This window comes from Gopherus flavomarginatus, chromosome 21 (assembly GCF_025201925.1).
Source record: "Gopherus flavomarginatus isolate rGopFla2 chromosome 21, rGopFla2.mat.asm, whole genome shotgun sequence".
Lineage (NCBI taxonomy): Eukaryota > Metazoa > Chordata > Testudines > Testudinidae > Gopherus > Gopherus flavomarginatus.
Genome location: NC_066637.1, coordinates 21,744,480 through 21,757,747, shown reverse-complemented (window position 1 = coordinate 21,757,747; position 13,268 = coordinate 21,744,480). Strand labels below are relative to the sequence as shown.

At 58.8% G+C, this 13,268-nt stretch overlaps 2 protein-coding genes across 7 annotated transcripts in view; one reads left to right on the top strand and one right to left on the bottom strand.

Moving 5' to 3' along the window:
• LDLRAD2 (low density lipoprotein receptor class A domain containing 2) overlaps positions 1-9,762 on the top strand; it is a 39,674-nt gene extending 29,912 nt beyond the window's left edge. The window contains exons 2-5 of the mRNA XM_050931255.1: positions 1,277-1,783; positions 4,879-5,028; positions 5,382-5,522; positions 9,481-9,762. Of these exons, the coding sequence (XP_050787212.1) occupies positions 1,277-1,783; positions 4,879-5,028; positions 5,382-5,522; positions 9,481-9,728 (1,046 nt within the window). The 3' untranslated portion in view covers positions 9,729-9,762. The remainder of the gene's footprint in view (positions 1-1,276; positions 1,784-4,878; positions 5,029-5,381; positions 5,523-9,480) is intronic.
• Positions 9,763-11,271: 1,509 nt separating this feature from the next.
• HSPG2 (heparan sulfate proteoglycan 2) overlaps positions 11,272-13,268 on the bottom strand; it is a 183,809-nt gene continuing 181,812 nt past the window's right edge. For all 6 annotated transcript variants that reach the window (XM_050931128.1, XM_050931126.1, XM_050931127.1 and 3 more), the window contains one exon: positions 11,272-13,209. In XM_050931128.1, coding sequence (XP_050787085.1) covers positions 13,040-13,209 — 170 coding nt within the window. In that variant the 3' untranslated portion in view covers positions 11,272-13,039. The remainder of the gene's footprint in view (positions 13,210-13,268) is intronic.

Here is a 13,268-nt window from a genome sequence, read left to right as displayed (position 1 = left end):
ACTCAGCTGGCCCAGCCCCAGGCAGCCCTGGGATTATACCCCCTGACAGACTTCATCCTGGGAGCCATGGTGACCTTGGGGGGCTGTTACCCCTCTGCAGGGGTCTGCCTTGCAGGCTGAAATGCTGCCATGTGGCTGGGGGCAGTGTCGCAGGGTATTGCCTCTCCATAGCCACTGTGACCAGCTGTCCCATCCCCCTTGGCCTCCAGCCGGGCTAGGGTTATGCTCAGCCCTTTTGGATGAACCAGAGCTTAGCTCAGCAGTGCCATGGTCCAGCCCCTTAGTCCTTCTGGCTCCTGTGTCTGGGGCCTCCACGCAGCCTCCTTGGTGAGCCTGTAGGGACCCAGTCCCTGCCCCACCCTGGATCCAGCCCAGGGACCCTGCAGCAAGTGGGTTTTCTGCCTCATCAACCCACTTCCTTCTTCCCTCAGCTACTTCCTGCACCAGCCCAGCTTGGGTGCAGGGGCTCACCCTGGGGCCAGGCTCATGTTCCAGCCGCTGCCACAGCCAGGGGTGCGGGAAGTTTTTATATGGGGGGGTGCTGAGAGACTTTGAACCAAACTGTAAATGATGGAAACCACTTAGACTCATAGAATCTCAGGGTTGGAAGGGGCCTCAGGAGGTATCTGGTCCAACCCCCTGCCCAAAGCAGGACCAATCCCCAAACTTCCTCCCCCCGCACTTCAAGCCCGGGGGTATGGCAGCCCCCCAGCTCCACCCCGTTCCAGCACCTATGGCCACAGCAAAGCATGAAAACCAAACTAACAGCAATAAAGCCCAGCACCACCAGGGACCCAGCCATCGTACTGCACCCACTATGTGCAGGAGCCTGACAGCAGCTAGGCTTCCTGCTGGGAGCTGAGGGGTAGAGGCCTGATGCTCTCCCAGAGCTGGGGGTCCTCTGAACTGGGCTTCTCCCTGGTAAAGCACCTCCTCCAAACCTGGCATCAGTCATAGGTGCGTGGGGCAGGGCTGCCTGAGTCCACGGCTGCTCTTTAACCCCTTCTTGCCTGCTGTGGGGTTTGTGGATCCTGGCCCTTGGGGTCAGAGGCGCAATCCTGGAAGGCGGCGTCTGTGTGTCCCCAGAGCAGGCTGCAGCTGTGTGAGCTGGTGCACGTTGTTAGAGCAGCTGGGCGCTAGGCAGGACAAGCCTGCAGCCGTTTGCGTTCTTTGCCGTCTCCCAGGGCAGGGACAGAGGCAGTGGCCATGGGATTCAGGGGCTGCACATCCTGCTGGGGCTTGGATGGTGACTTCTTTCTCTCTCCCCCCACCCCAGTTAACCTGGTGGATTTTTGTGGGCAGACCATCAGAGACGACGGGCTGATTATCAATTCGCACAGAGACTCCCGGCGCTACTACTTCGTGGCCACGGGGACGGACTGCTCCCTCACCATGCAGGCTGCGTCGCCCAGAGACAAAGTCCAGTTCCAGTTCCGCTTCTTCTTGGTGTACAGCCTGCTGCGCCTGGCCCCCAGCGGCGGGTCCCTGCCCAATGCCACCCGAGTGCCTCTGCCCCCAGAGACTGCCCGGCCCAGCCAAAGGGGGCCTGGGCAGCCCTCATCTGGTGGAGACTGGGAGCTTCAGGACCCCTGCAATGCTGGATCGTTTGTGCAATTCTATGATGGCAGAGATCGCGCCGCCGAGCCGCTGGGGTTCCCGCTGTGTGGGAAGAGCATCCCCAGGCCCATCCTGTCCACCGGGAACTACCTGACCCTGCGCTTGGTGACACGGGGGCAGCAGCCCCGGGTGGATTTCGTGGGCGATTTTACATCCTTCCGGCTGGGTGAGGGGCCATGCGTGCAGGCGGCACGAGCCAAAGGACTTTGCCAGACTGCCCAGCTCCAACCAGTGTTCAGTCCAAAGATCAGCTGCCCAGCGCCCCCCCCACCTGCACGGGGGGCCCTCGCCAGCTGGGCCCTGGGGCCTGGTCACTGGCCATCACAGGGACCGGGCACATATGGCAAAAGGCTTCAGTGGCAGAAATAAACGGAGTATTTGTGCCACCTGCTGAATCTCTGCCAGGCTGCACAGGAGCCTTGTCCTTGGGTGACTGGGTCAGGCAGGCCGGGGGCAGAGGCAGGGCTGGCACGTGAATGCCCAGGGGTGCAGATTCAAAAGGCCACATGACAGGCAGTGGGGGGGGGGGGGTGTGGATCAGGCACGACATGGACTTGGCAGCAAGCGTGTGTGATAGCGCATCACCCCAAACACTCATCTGAGCACGGGGAAAATGCACCTATTTGCCAGGGACTCCAGCGTCACCTGGAACACACACCGACGGGGGCCTATGTCCCACGCGCACAGCTGCACATATATTCCTGGACATACACCGTCTCACACAGGCTGCACACATACCTATATACACACACACACACGGGCACACAAACACCCCTGCACACACACACAAGGCTGCACACACGCATACCACATCTCACACATGGCTGCACACATGCTTACACACACACACACACACAAGGCTGCACATGAACAGCTACACACACACACACACACACACACACACACACAATCTCACACAAGGTTGCACATCCTCTCACATGAACCCTCACGCTCTCTCTCCCCGCCCCGCGCAGAGCCGAGCCCACTGTGGCCAGCATAGTTCAGGGCTTCAGGGCGTGCCAGCTGTCTGGGGCTCTGAGACACAGGGTTCCTGGCCCTGCAAAGAGCCCTTTAGCCAGGGTGCCCTCATGGCCCTGCTGAGATCAGTGGCGACCTGTCCCTGACACCAGTGAGCTGGGTGTGGGTGGCGTGATTGCCTGGCTCTGCTCTCAGTGGTCACCGCCAGGCCCCAGAGCCAGTGGGTCCCAAGAGAAACCAAAGGCCGTTCTTTCTGGTTAGACATCCCCACTGCTCTGGTGCCTCCCCCCACGACTGGAGAGGCCATCTCCTCCCCAGAGCAGTGGGTGCTGCCATATCCTTTAGCCTCTTGCAGACTTGGCCCTGCTGGCTCACCTACGGCTAGTGGGGTGTTAATTCCTGCTTGCAGTGCCCCAGGCAGGGCCCCAGCTTGCAGAGATCCTGGGTCTGAAACACTGCAGCATGGCTAAGGTTGCCAGGCTTTCGACCAGAATGCCCTTTTGGAAAGGGACCCTGGCGGCTTTGGTCAGCACCACTGACCAGGCCGCTAAAGGGCCAGTCGGTTGTGCAGTGGGGCTAAGGCCGGCTCCAGGCCTGACTTGGCTCCGCTCGGCTCTTGGAAGCTGCTGGCATGTCCGGCTCCTAGGCACTGGGGCGGCCAGCGGGCTCTGTGTGCTGCCCCTGCCCCGAGTACTGGCTCTGCAGCTCCCATTGGCCAGGAACCGCGGCCAGTGGGAGCTGCAGGGGAGGTACCTGCAGGCGCAGGCAGTTGTGCCGATGTGGTTCTGGCGGGACCCAACTGAGAGTGCCAATTCGGGACCAATTGCTCAAACAGGGAAGTCACAGCCCAAGGCTGGGGTTTTTCCACCTCTAAGACAAACCAAACCAGCCAGACAAAGAGGACTTTGGTTTCACCCCACTGGCTAACCACAAGTCACACAAGCAATTTCCTTAGACACTCCAGTCTCCCAGTATCACCACCAGTGCCACCCGTCCTGGGATGAATGGTTATGAAAACCAACACCCCAATAAAAGAAAACAGTTCTCTCGATCCCAAAGGACCAAGCCCCAGACCCAGGTCAATATACACATCAGATCTTACCCACAAGTCACGCTGTTGCCAATCCTTTAGAATCTAAAATCTAAAGGTTTATTCATAAAGGGGAAAAGATAGAGATGAGAGTTGGAATTGGTTAAATGGAATCAATTACATACAGTGATGGCAAAGTTCTTAGTTCAGGCTTGTAGCAATGATGGAGTAAACTGCAGGTTCAAATCAAGTCTCTGGAGAACATCCCCCGCTGGGATGGGTCATCAGTCCCTTGTGTAGAGCTTCAGCTTGTAGCAAAGTCCCTCCAGAGGTAAGAAGCAGGATTGAAGACCAGATGGAGATGAGGCATCAGCCTTATATAGGCTTTTCCAGGTGTAAGAACACTTCTTTGTTCTTACTGTGGAAAATTACAGCAAAATGGAGTCTGCAGTCACATGGGCAAGTTCCTGCACACCCTGCTAAGTCACAAGGCGTATCTGCCTCCTCTCCCTGGGTCAGTTGTGTAGCTGATGGTCCTTAATGGGCCATCAAGCAGGCTAAGCAGAGCTAACACCAACTTGTCTGGGGTGTCACCCAGAACTACAGCACCAATTTGAAATACAGACAGTATGGATCCAATACTCATAACTTCAACTACAAAATGATACAGACATACAGACAGCATAATCATAACCAGTAACCCATAACCTGGTCCTCGACACCTTATATGACCCCCTTTACACAAGATTTGGTGCCATTACAGGACCTTGGTTGCAACCATGTTCTCTATGGTCCCAGTTTATATCAATAACGTCACAGCAGTACACGGAGCCCCCTGGCCCCTCTGCCTAGGAGCCAAACAGGCTGACTTCTTCTGAGAGCCGCCTGAGCTACGTGCTGTCCAGCCACCCGACCCCCAAACCTCCCCCCATGCCTCACCCCCTGGCCCAGCCTGGAGCCCCTCCTGCACCCCAACCCCCTGCTCCAGCCTGGAGCCCCTCCTGCACCTCAACCCCTTGCCCCAGCTCAGAACCCCCTCCTGCACCCAAACTCCCTCCCAGACCCCACAGCCCAAGCTCTTGCCCCAGCCCCGAGCTATCTCCTGTACCCTAAACTCCTCATCCCCGGGAGCCTGTACACTTGATCTCTGCCACTGAGTCATGTCCTCACGCCAGTGCATGTTAGTAGATGCCGCCGGGGGTGTGTGACACACCAGGTGCTGCCATGCTGTCAGCTGGCCATGTCCATTTCAGGCTTCAGCACATCCGAGTGCAGCGAGGAGCCGTACTTCCAGTGCCGCAACAGCAAGTGCATTCCCATGAGCCTGGTGTGTGACCGGACGGGGATCGATAACTGCGGGGATGGCTCGGACCAGGCAGCCCACCCCCCTGCCAAGTGCAGAGGTCAGTGTGGGTGGGGAGAACCCAGGGAGGGCAGGCAGGGGCGGGGTAGAGGGAGCACCCCAGAGAGCAGATAATGGATAAGAGGGCTGGAAAATATGGGCCTGATCCTGCCTGGTGCACTCAGGAGTGCAGGGGAGCATTCTGGATGGGAGGACGGGGGAGAAAGCAGATCGGGGCGGGCGGGGGGGAGTTCTGTGGGGCCTTAGCTGAGGCAGTAGCCAAGAGTGGGAGGGGGCAGCAGAAGCTCAGGGCTGCTCCACTCCAAGGGTTTTCCTGGCCTGGGGACTCTTTGCTGGGTTCACGCCTGCACTGGCAGCTGGTGCAATTACACCCCCTTCCCCTCCCCCATGCAGGCCGCCTGCCCACATCAGCCTTTCTCCAGCCTGCGAGCAGCCCTGCAGCCCACATCACTCCCTGCCTGGCATCCTGTGGCGAGGCAGAGAAGAGCCAGCCCTTGGCCCCAGACACCACGCCCCAGGACGAGCATGCAACAGGTACCTAAGTCCACATGCAACATCCCGGGCCTGGCCTAGAAATGTGCTCAGCACCTGGCCTTGTTCTCAGCATGCCCCGGGGGCAGGGCTGGGCTTTTCCCCATGGTACAGACAGGGACTGGGGCACTGACATCTTTTTGCCAGTGGGTGCTCCACTCTGCCCCCGCCTCCCCTCGTGAGCGGGGGCAGGACCTCGGGGGGGGGGGGCGGTAGGCCAAGCGGGGGCAGGAGCACAGTTCAAGCACTGTAGCCCACAAAAGGTCCTGTCAGTGCTGAGCACCCCCTGTTTATTTCCGGTGGGTGCTTGACCCCCAGAGCACCCACGGAGTTGGCACCTATGCACTCAAGGTCACATGGGGGTAGGGTGACCAGATGTCCTGATTTTATTGGGGCTTTTTCTTATATAGGCACCTATTATCCCCCCACCCCCCGTCCCGACTTTTTACACTTGCTGTCTGGTCACCCCATACAGGGAGGCTGTGGTAGAGCAGGGCCTCGAACCAGGTCCCAGCTCAGTATCCGAACCACTGGACCAGCCTTCCCTGCGACATGCCCTGGGGGGAGCCCAAACCTGTGGGCATCCTGGACCCCTTCTGATCTCGTTTCTGGGAGGCCAAAGCCCAGGATTCCCTCAGCACTTTGCAAAAGGATTGACAGATGTGTGGGTACGTGCGTGTGTGCAATGAGAGCTATGTATGTGTCATGACAGACGTGTGATGACGTGTATAATGGCAGGTGGCTGTGCATGTGTGCAATGAGAGACGTGTGAGAATCTTATGACACATGCACATGTGAAATGATGGATGTGTGCATCCATGTGCAATGACAGATGTGTGTGCAGGTGCAATGACGTGTGCAATGACAAATGTGCATGTGCAATGAGACTGTCATGACACGTGTGTGCGCAATGAGATGTGTCTGTAATGACGTGTGTGCTCGTGTGTGACGTATGCATGTGTATAATAACAGGCAGGGGTGTGTGTATGTGTGCAATGATGCATGTGTGTGCATCTGTAATGACAGGTGTGACGAACTAGGAATGTTCTTACTGTTTTCTCTGAATACGGTGTTGGTGCCTCAGTGTCCCCTATGCAGTTCTTAAGTATCTAGGTGGTTTGAATAAGGGTGTGTGATTGCTGCAAAGAGCCAGTGCACCTAGGTGCCTGACACTGTCTCCTAGCAACTGGTGGCCTGGGCCCCTCCTTTGCAAAGGTGCCAATTGAAAGTGTTGGCGACAAAGAGATCAGGTGACCTCCTGGCCAGGGAAAGGGGCTGAGCAGAGAGGAGGGGCTGGAGGAGGTTTCTGTCTGGAGCTGGCTGGGGATGAGGAGTGAAGTGCAGAAGTGGGGGTCTGGCTCACTGCCCCCCAGAATGGACCCGGCTGAGGGGTCCTGTTCTCTGTATCTACAAGCTCTGTTTTAGACCCTGTTCCTGTCATGGAATAAACCTCTGTGTTACTGGCTGGCTGAGAGTCACGTCTGACTGCAAAGTGGGGGTGCAGGACCCTATGGCTTCCCCAGGACCCCACTGGGGTGGGCTCACTGTGGGAAGTGCACGGAGGGGCAGAGGAAGCTGAATGCTCCAAGGAGAGACCCAGGAGGTGAAGACGTGTGAGCTTCTTGCCCTGGAGACAGTCTGCTCCAAGGGAAAGGAGGCTCCCCAAAGTCCTGACTGGCTTTGTGGGGAGCAGTTCCAGAGCATCGCCCGGTGACTCCATGACAACTGGTGGCAGCGGTGGGATGTACTGCACCCCGTGTACAGCGCTGCTTGCAGTAAGTGACTGGGGAGCAGTAAAACAAAGGGGGGATAACGAGGACCAGGCATGTTGAAGGCTCAGAGACGGATGGTTTCAGGGGGCGGTTAACCTCTGGGAGTGTGTGACCTCCGAGAAGGACTGTTGGAGTAATGGGGTTCCCCTGAGGACTGCAGGGAGCAGTGTTGGGGCGGAGGAGCTTGCTGCTCAACCCTGGGAGAGAGAAGGACTTTTGCTGTAACAGAGTTCCCCTGGGGATTGCAGGGGCAGTCCCGGGGCGGAGGAGTCTGCCACTCGACCCTAGCAAAGAGGTGGTGATCATGAGAAGGGCTGGCACACCAAGGCTTCTTCCTGGAAACCATGGGGGAGCTGAGAGCACACAGGCCTCAGAGCAACTTGGGAACGGTGAAGTGATGGTCTATCACCATCTCCTAAAGAAGGACATTGTGATCCTGTGCACAAAGAGAGGGTTACGCATTGGGAAGTTCACCAAGGCCTAGTTAATTGTGCAGTTGGAGGAGGACGGCTCTGAGGAGCAGATTCCTGACCCAGATGGGGCTACAAGAGGATCTGGGAGCAGCTGGAGCAGCAGCCAGGCATCCCCGAGAGTCTGGTCCCCAACCAGACGAGGGTCTTCACGATCGGGTTCCCCATCAGGGGATCGGAGACGGATGGGATTGGAGCAGAGCCCAAGAGAGCGAGAGGACCGTGAGAGAGAGCAAGAGCCTGAGGAAAAGCTGCAGGAGAAGCAACAGCAGAATGGACTGGCGATGGTGGAGCGGAGAGGCATAGGGGACACTGAGGCACCAACACAGTATTCAGAGAAAACATTAAGAACATTTCTAGTTCGTCACAACAGGTGTGTGTGTGTATGTGTGATGATGTGTGCGAGTGTAATGACAGGTGGTTGTGTGCATGTGTGTGAAGGTGGTTGTGTGTAATGACAAGTGGGTGCATGTGTGTGGTGACGCATGCACTTGTGCAGTGACAGGTATGTACATGTGCGGTGTGTGTGCAATAACAGGCATGTATGTACATGTGCAATAACGTGAGTGCATTTGTAAAGACATCAGTGTGTACTTGTGTGATGACACGTGTGCTCATAGGCAATGACAGATGGGTGTGTGTGCAATGGCAGATATGTGGCTGTGTGTGTGTGTGCATGTCCAATGATGGATGTGGTGTGTGATGACACATGCATGGGTGCATGCACAGCAGGTTGGTGCATGTGTGTATAATGACAGGTGTATGCACATGTGTAATGACAGATGTGTGTCCATACGCAATGATGTATATGTAATGAGATATGTGCACATGTGCATTGACATGTAGTGTGTGTGCAATGACATGTAGTGTGTACATGTGTAATGACAAACGACTGATGACAGGTATGTGCATGTGTGCAATGACACATGTGCATGGGTGTCTAATGGCATGTAGTTGCAGGTTTACCTGTGTGCATATGCAATAACAGCTGTGTGTGTGTACATGTGCAATGATACCTGTGCAATGACACGTGTGTGTGCGTGCAATGACAGCTATGTGTGTTTGCAATGACAGCTACGTGTGCATGATGATGGTTGTAATGACAGGTGTGCATGTGTGTAATGACAGGTGGGTGTATGATTTGTGTGCATGCATTGACAGGTAGGTGCAGGTGTATGCAATAGGGGAGGTGCATGTGTACTTGTGCTATGAGACATGCAATGAGAGGTGGCTGCATTTGTAATAACAGGTTGGTGCATGTGGGTGCAATGACACACGTACACGTGCTATGACAGGTGGTGGTGGTGATGTGTGTGTGTGATGATACGTGTGCGATGACAGGCATGCGTACGTGTGTTCCTCCTCCCCCCTGCTCTGAGCTCAGGCTCTAGGAGCAGCCCCTCGGCAGCAGAGTGGGAGATCAGTTGCTGTCTCACACTGACCCCCGCTGAGGCTCTGGGCCCTGCAACTGGCACCTGCTCCATTCCGCGCCCAACAGCGACCCTGCATGGGCCAGTGCCTGGGAGCCTGCTGCAGCATTGCTGCCTCTGTCCACCCTGTCCCTGGTGTCTCGTGCCCCATGCACACTGCATTGTGGCAGGGCAGGCTTGCCAGAGTGGTCTGCTTTTGGCTCCAGCACGTAGCGGGCAGAGCGGTGCTGGGGAGCTGAAGGGAGGCATCCGGCACTCACTGTCCCCAGCCCTTTTCCTTCCTCTCCAGGTAAGAGGAGCTTGTGCTCCTTGCTGGTCCTCTACATGCTCCTGGGGCTGAGCGTGGGCTCAGCCCTCCTGCTCTGGTGCTGCTGGTCCCCTGGCTGGTTTGTCTGGAGACTCGGGGCCTGCCGGTTCCTGCCTGGCTGCAACTCCATGTGGGCCTCGTGCCAACTCTGCCCCCGCAGCTGTGCCCCCAGGAACCACGGCTGTTCCAGCAAAGTCACGCCGCAGCACAGCGCCGAGCTGCCCATCTGATGTCAGCCAGGGCACCGAGCTGGAGGAGCAGAAAGCCGCCCTTTCCTGTCTGGGCTGCAGGGATTCTCTCCGCTGGTTTGGGTCACAGCAGGTCGGGCTGTGGATACCAGCTGGGTGCGGGGTGGGGAGAGATGAGAGAGGACAGGGCAGCTCCCGATACCTCCTCTGCTCACTCCCATAGACACAGCCCAGGCTCCCTGTGCCTCCTCCCATGGATCAGCTCAGCTGCTTCCTCCCCCCCCCCCCCAAACACAAGGGCCCTGAGGGCTGCTAGGGAGCCCAGGAGTTGCCCCAGTAAGTGATGCAGGTGGCGGAAGGAGCGACTGATTCACCAGCGGCTTGAGTGGGGATTTGCCCCTCGCCTCCGAGCACCGTGCTGCTGGGAGCAGGCCGAGTCCCCCTCAGCGCTCTGCCCGGGCCTGTGGTGATGCCTGCCGCACCGAACGCATTGTCCCACCACATGATGTGAGCGCAGCAGGTTGTCCGCAGCGAATAAAACAAGCAGGCCCTTTGCTTTGGAGCGGTGTGTGCCCAGCCCTGGGCTGGCCCTGCAAGCGGGGAGGCTGGGTGGGCGTCACTCGTGCTGCCCGTGCTGCCAGGGTCATGCTACTGCAAGAGCTTCGGAGTGACCAGACCTGGCCCTTTCCTGGGGCGCTGCACCCACCTTCTTTTGCAGGTGCCCCGGCTGTGCCGAGGGCCGGATTTGGCAGCTCCAAGCCCCCAAACTCCTCTGCAACCCCATGAGCTGCCAGCATTCAGCCCCTCTGGAAACCAAGCCCAGGCGGCTCCCAACCTCAGGACAGCCGACACCAATGGCCACTACTTGCCCTCTGCGGGACCCAGCTGAGGCTGGGAAGCCAGGCACGTCTGGGGCACTCCCACAGCGCAGGGGGGCAGCCCCATCCCTGAGATGGTTCAGGCTGAGCGGAGCAGGCTCGGGGCCTTTTCAGGGAGAATCCACTGCCAGCTTTGGGCTGGTTAGAGCCTGGCCTGCAATGGCAGGGCCCCCCGGCCTGCCAGGGGCAGTTCTGCCAGCGGCCAGGCCCCTGCCCCTCTTGCCTTGCCGCCAAGCTGGTGTGATGCAGTGCCCCCGCCCCTGGCGGGTTGAGGCAGAGCAATGGGCCCCAATCTGGTTTATTTAGGGACAAAAGGGGCCCTGGGGCTTTCCCCCAGCTCCTGCACTCGGGCCAGTGGGCCAGAGCCCCATCTTGTGTAAACTGGCTGCAGCTCCTCTCATCTGGAGCTGAGTTGCTTTTCAGCACTTGTGGCCCTAGTGCAAATGCTGCTCCCAAGCCAGAGGAAGAGGAGTGTGGGCTTCCCCCTGGCTCCCATCCCACCCTGGAAGAAGCCCCACCAGGTGCTGGCTTGGCTTAATGGGCCCATAGGACTGGTGGGGCCCTGCCTGCAGCTGTTTGGATTCATTAACAAAGAGGACCCCATGGGAGAACTGCTAGCACCCCTCGCGCCATGACTCCTGGCCCGGCCGGCAGGCGCCTGAGACAGACACATGGGCCGAGGCGCAGCTCACCCTCCGACAGACAGCTCAGGCGTTATTTGTTGTTTAATAGGAATCCAGTGAAACAGCACAAGTCGGACGTGGTCTGGGGTCGGGTGCATTAACGGTGCCGTCTGAACGGCAGGAACACAAGCAGCCTGGCTCCCTGCTGTTCTCTGGGGTGGCAGCCGCCCTGGGCAGACGGGCAATGCAAGGCAGCGGGAGCCGTGCCATATGCTGGCGCCTCGCCCTGGGTGGGACGTCACCTCAGGCAGAGAGGTGACGTTTGCTGGGCTCTGTTCGAACAGGTGCCCTTGGAGCTCTCAGTTCTGCTCAGGGAGCCGGTGGTGGGCTGGGGCGAAGGGCTCTTTGCAGTGAGCTGTTTTGCCCGGCCTGCCACTGCCTAGGCCGAGTCGTCTCTGTCCCACCAAGTGACGCTGGTGGTGAAAAAGGAGCCGTGATGCTGGGCAGGCTCCAGCCAGTGCAGTTGGTGGTGCAATTCACAGGGCCCGGCACTGGGTAAGTGCTTAGATCTGGACCTGGCAGAGCCGGCAAGAGCAGCGAGTGAAGATTGTCCTGTGAGCAGACGGCTCCAGAGCAGGGAACGCCCCCCAGCCAGGCAGGGCAGGGCGGGGAATGGGCGGGCAGCTTTTAAGTGTCTGCCCAATGGTTGTTGGGTGAATAGGGGCAGCCCGGCCCCCAGAGGGTCCTGCTGCTAGTAAGGCACTTGCATCTGTCCGCACGTCTGAGTGGGGAGGAATGATCTTTTTTGGGGGGAGGGGGGCGTTTCTGCTGGCTGCCCACAGGAACACGTAACAGCCTCTGGCCATGGGATGCCCCTGCCACCAGCACCTGGAGCGAGCCGTGTGGCTGCCCTTATGCATGGGCCCCCAGCCGTGCATGCAGGATGCCGGCCAGGGTACCCTGCAGCATGAGCTGTGGTCGCTCCCAGGGCCTGCCCCGCCCTCCTGCTCCGCCTCAAGACCCTCCAGGTGAGGCTCTAGGGAGACAGCCCCAGCTAGGGGCTTGGGGCAGCTACCATGCGGGGGTTGGAGCGTGGCTGAGGCAATGGGGATGGCCACAGTGTAAACAGACAGATCCTGGTGGGAACTCCTGCCCCGGCCTGCTGGCCCCTGTAGTGCTGCCCAGGGAATGGAGCGGGAGGGGTGACCAGGCTGGGAGCCCCCCGCCTGCCTCCTCACTGCTCCTGGAGAGAAGGGGCAGGCTCTCACCGAGCAGGGTGAGGCATGCCACCTGCAAGGCAGGCTGTGACTTTGAGCTCACTCTCCTAACTTTGGAGGATGAATGTGGATCCTGTCCCTCCCCAAAGGAGAAAAGATGCCCTGCCTGCCCCTCTCCCCAGCCCCCCCCGTCCCGTAGCGGGCATGGGGCACAGCAGAGCCAGCTGCCACCCTCCTTCCCGCCCAGCTTGGGGTAACACGCTCTGAGCACTGAAGCCGGAAGGCAGAGGGGGGAGCTCCCCATCCTGTGGGGCCCTTGTGGGGCAGGACGTGGAGAGGGTTGGCACTGGGTTAGGTTCCCGGCTCTCTATGGCCCTGGGCCCAGTGCGGTTGGGTCGAATCCACCGTCTCAGGTCTCAGTTCTGAAGGGTCTGCGTTCCCATGGGGCTGGCAGGAGGCGTGGCTGCCCCCCTGCTGCCATGCACCAATCACAAACAAACCCATCCCCCACTGGTCTGGGGTAGCAGCAAAGCACCATTTTCCTCTGGGTTTCTTTAAAAAAGTGAATCATCGTAATAATAAAACAGCCAACGTCCCACGATTGGCCTGCGGACGCGGGGCAGGCGGCGACCAGCCTATGAGGGGCACTCCTGCATGTTAACTCCCGCCTCCGAGTGATGCTGCAAGTCAATGGGCTGCCGGGGCGGCTGGCCTGGCTCGCTGCTCAGCACCAGGTTTTTAAGGCACCCTGTGATTCCTGAGCGGAACTTGCCGGCGGTCAGGGCTTGGATGGCAGGAGCACCTCCTGGGGGCAAGAGGAGAAACAGTCAGCTCCGAAAGACACCGCCGGGGGGCAGCCCCATG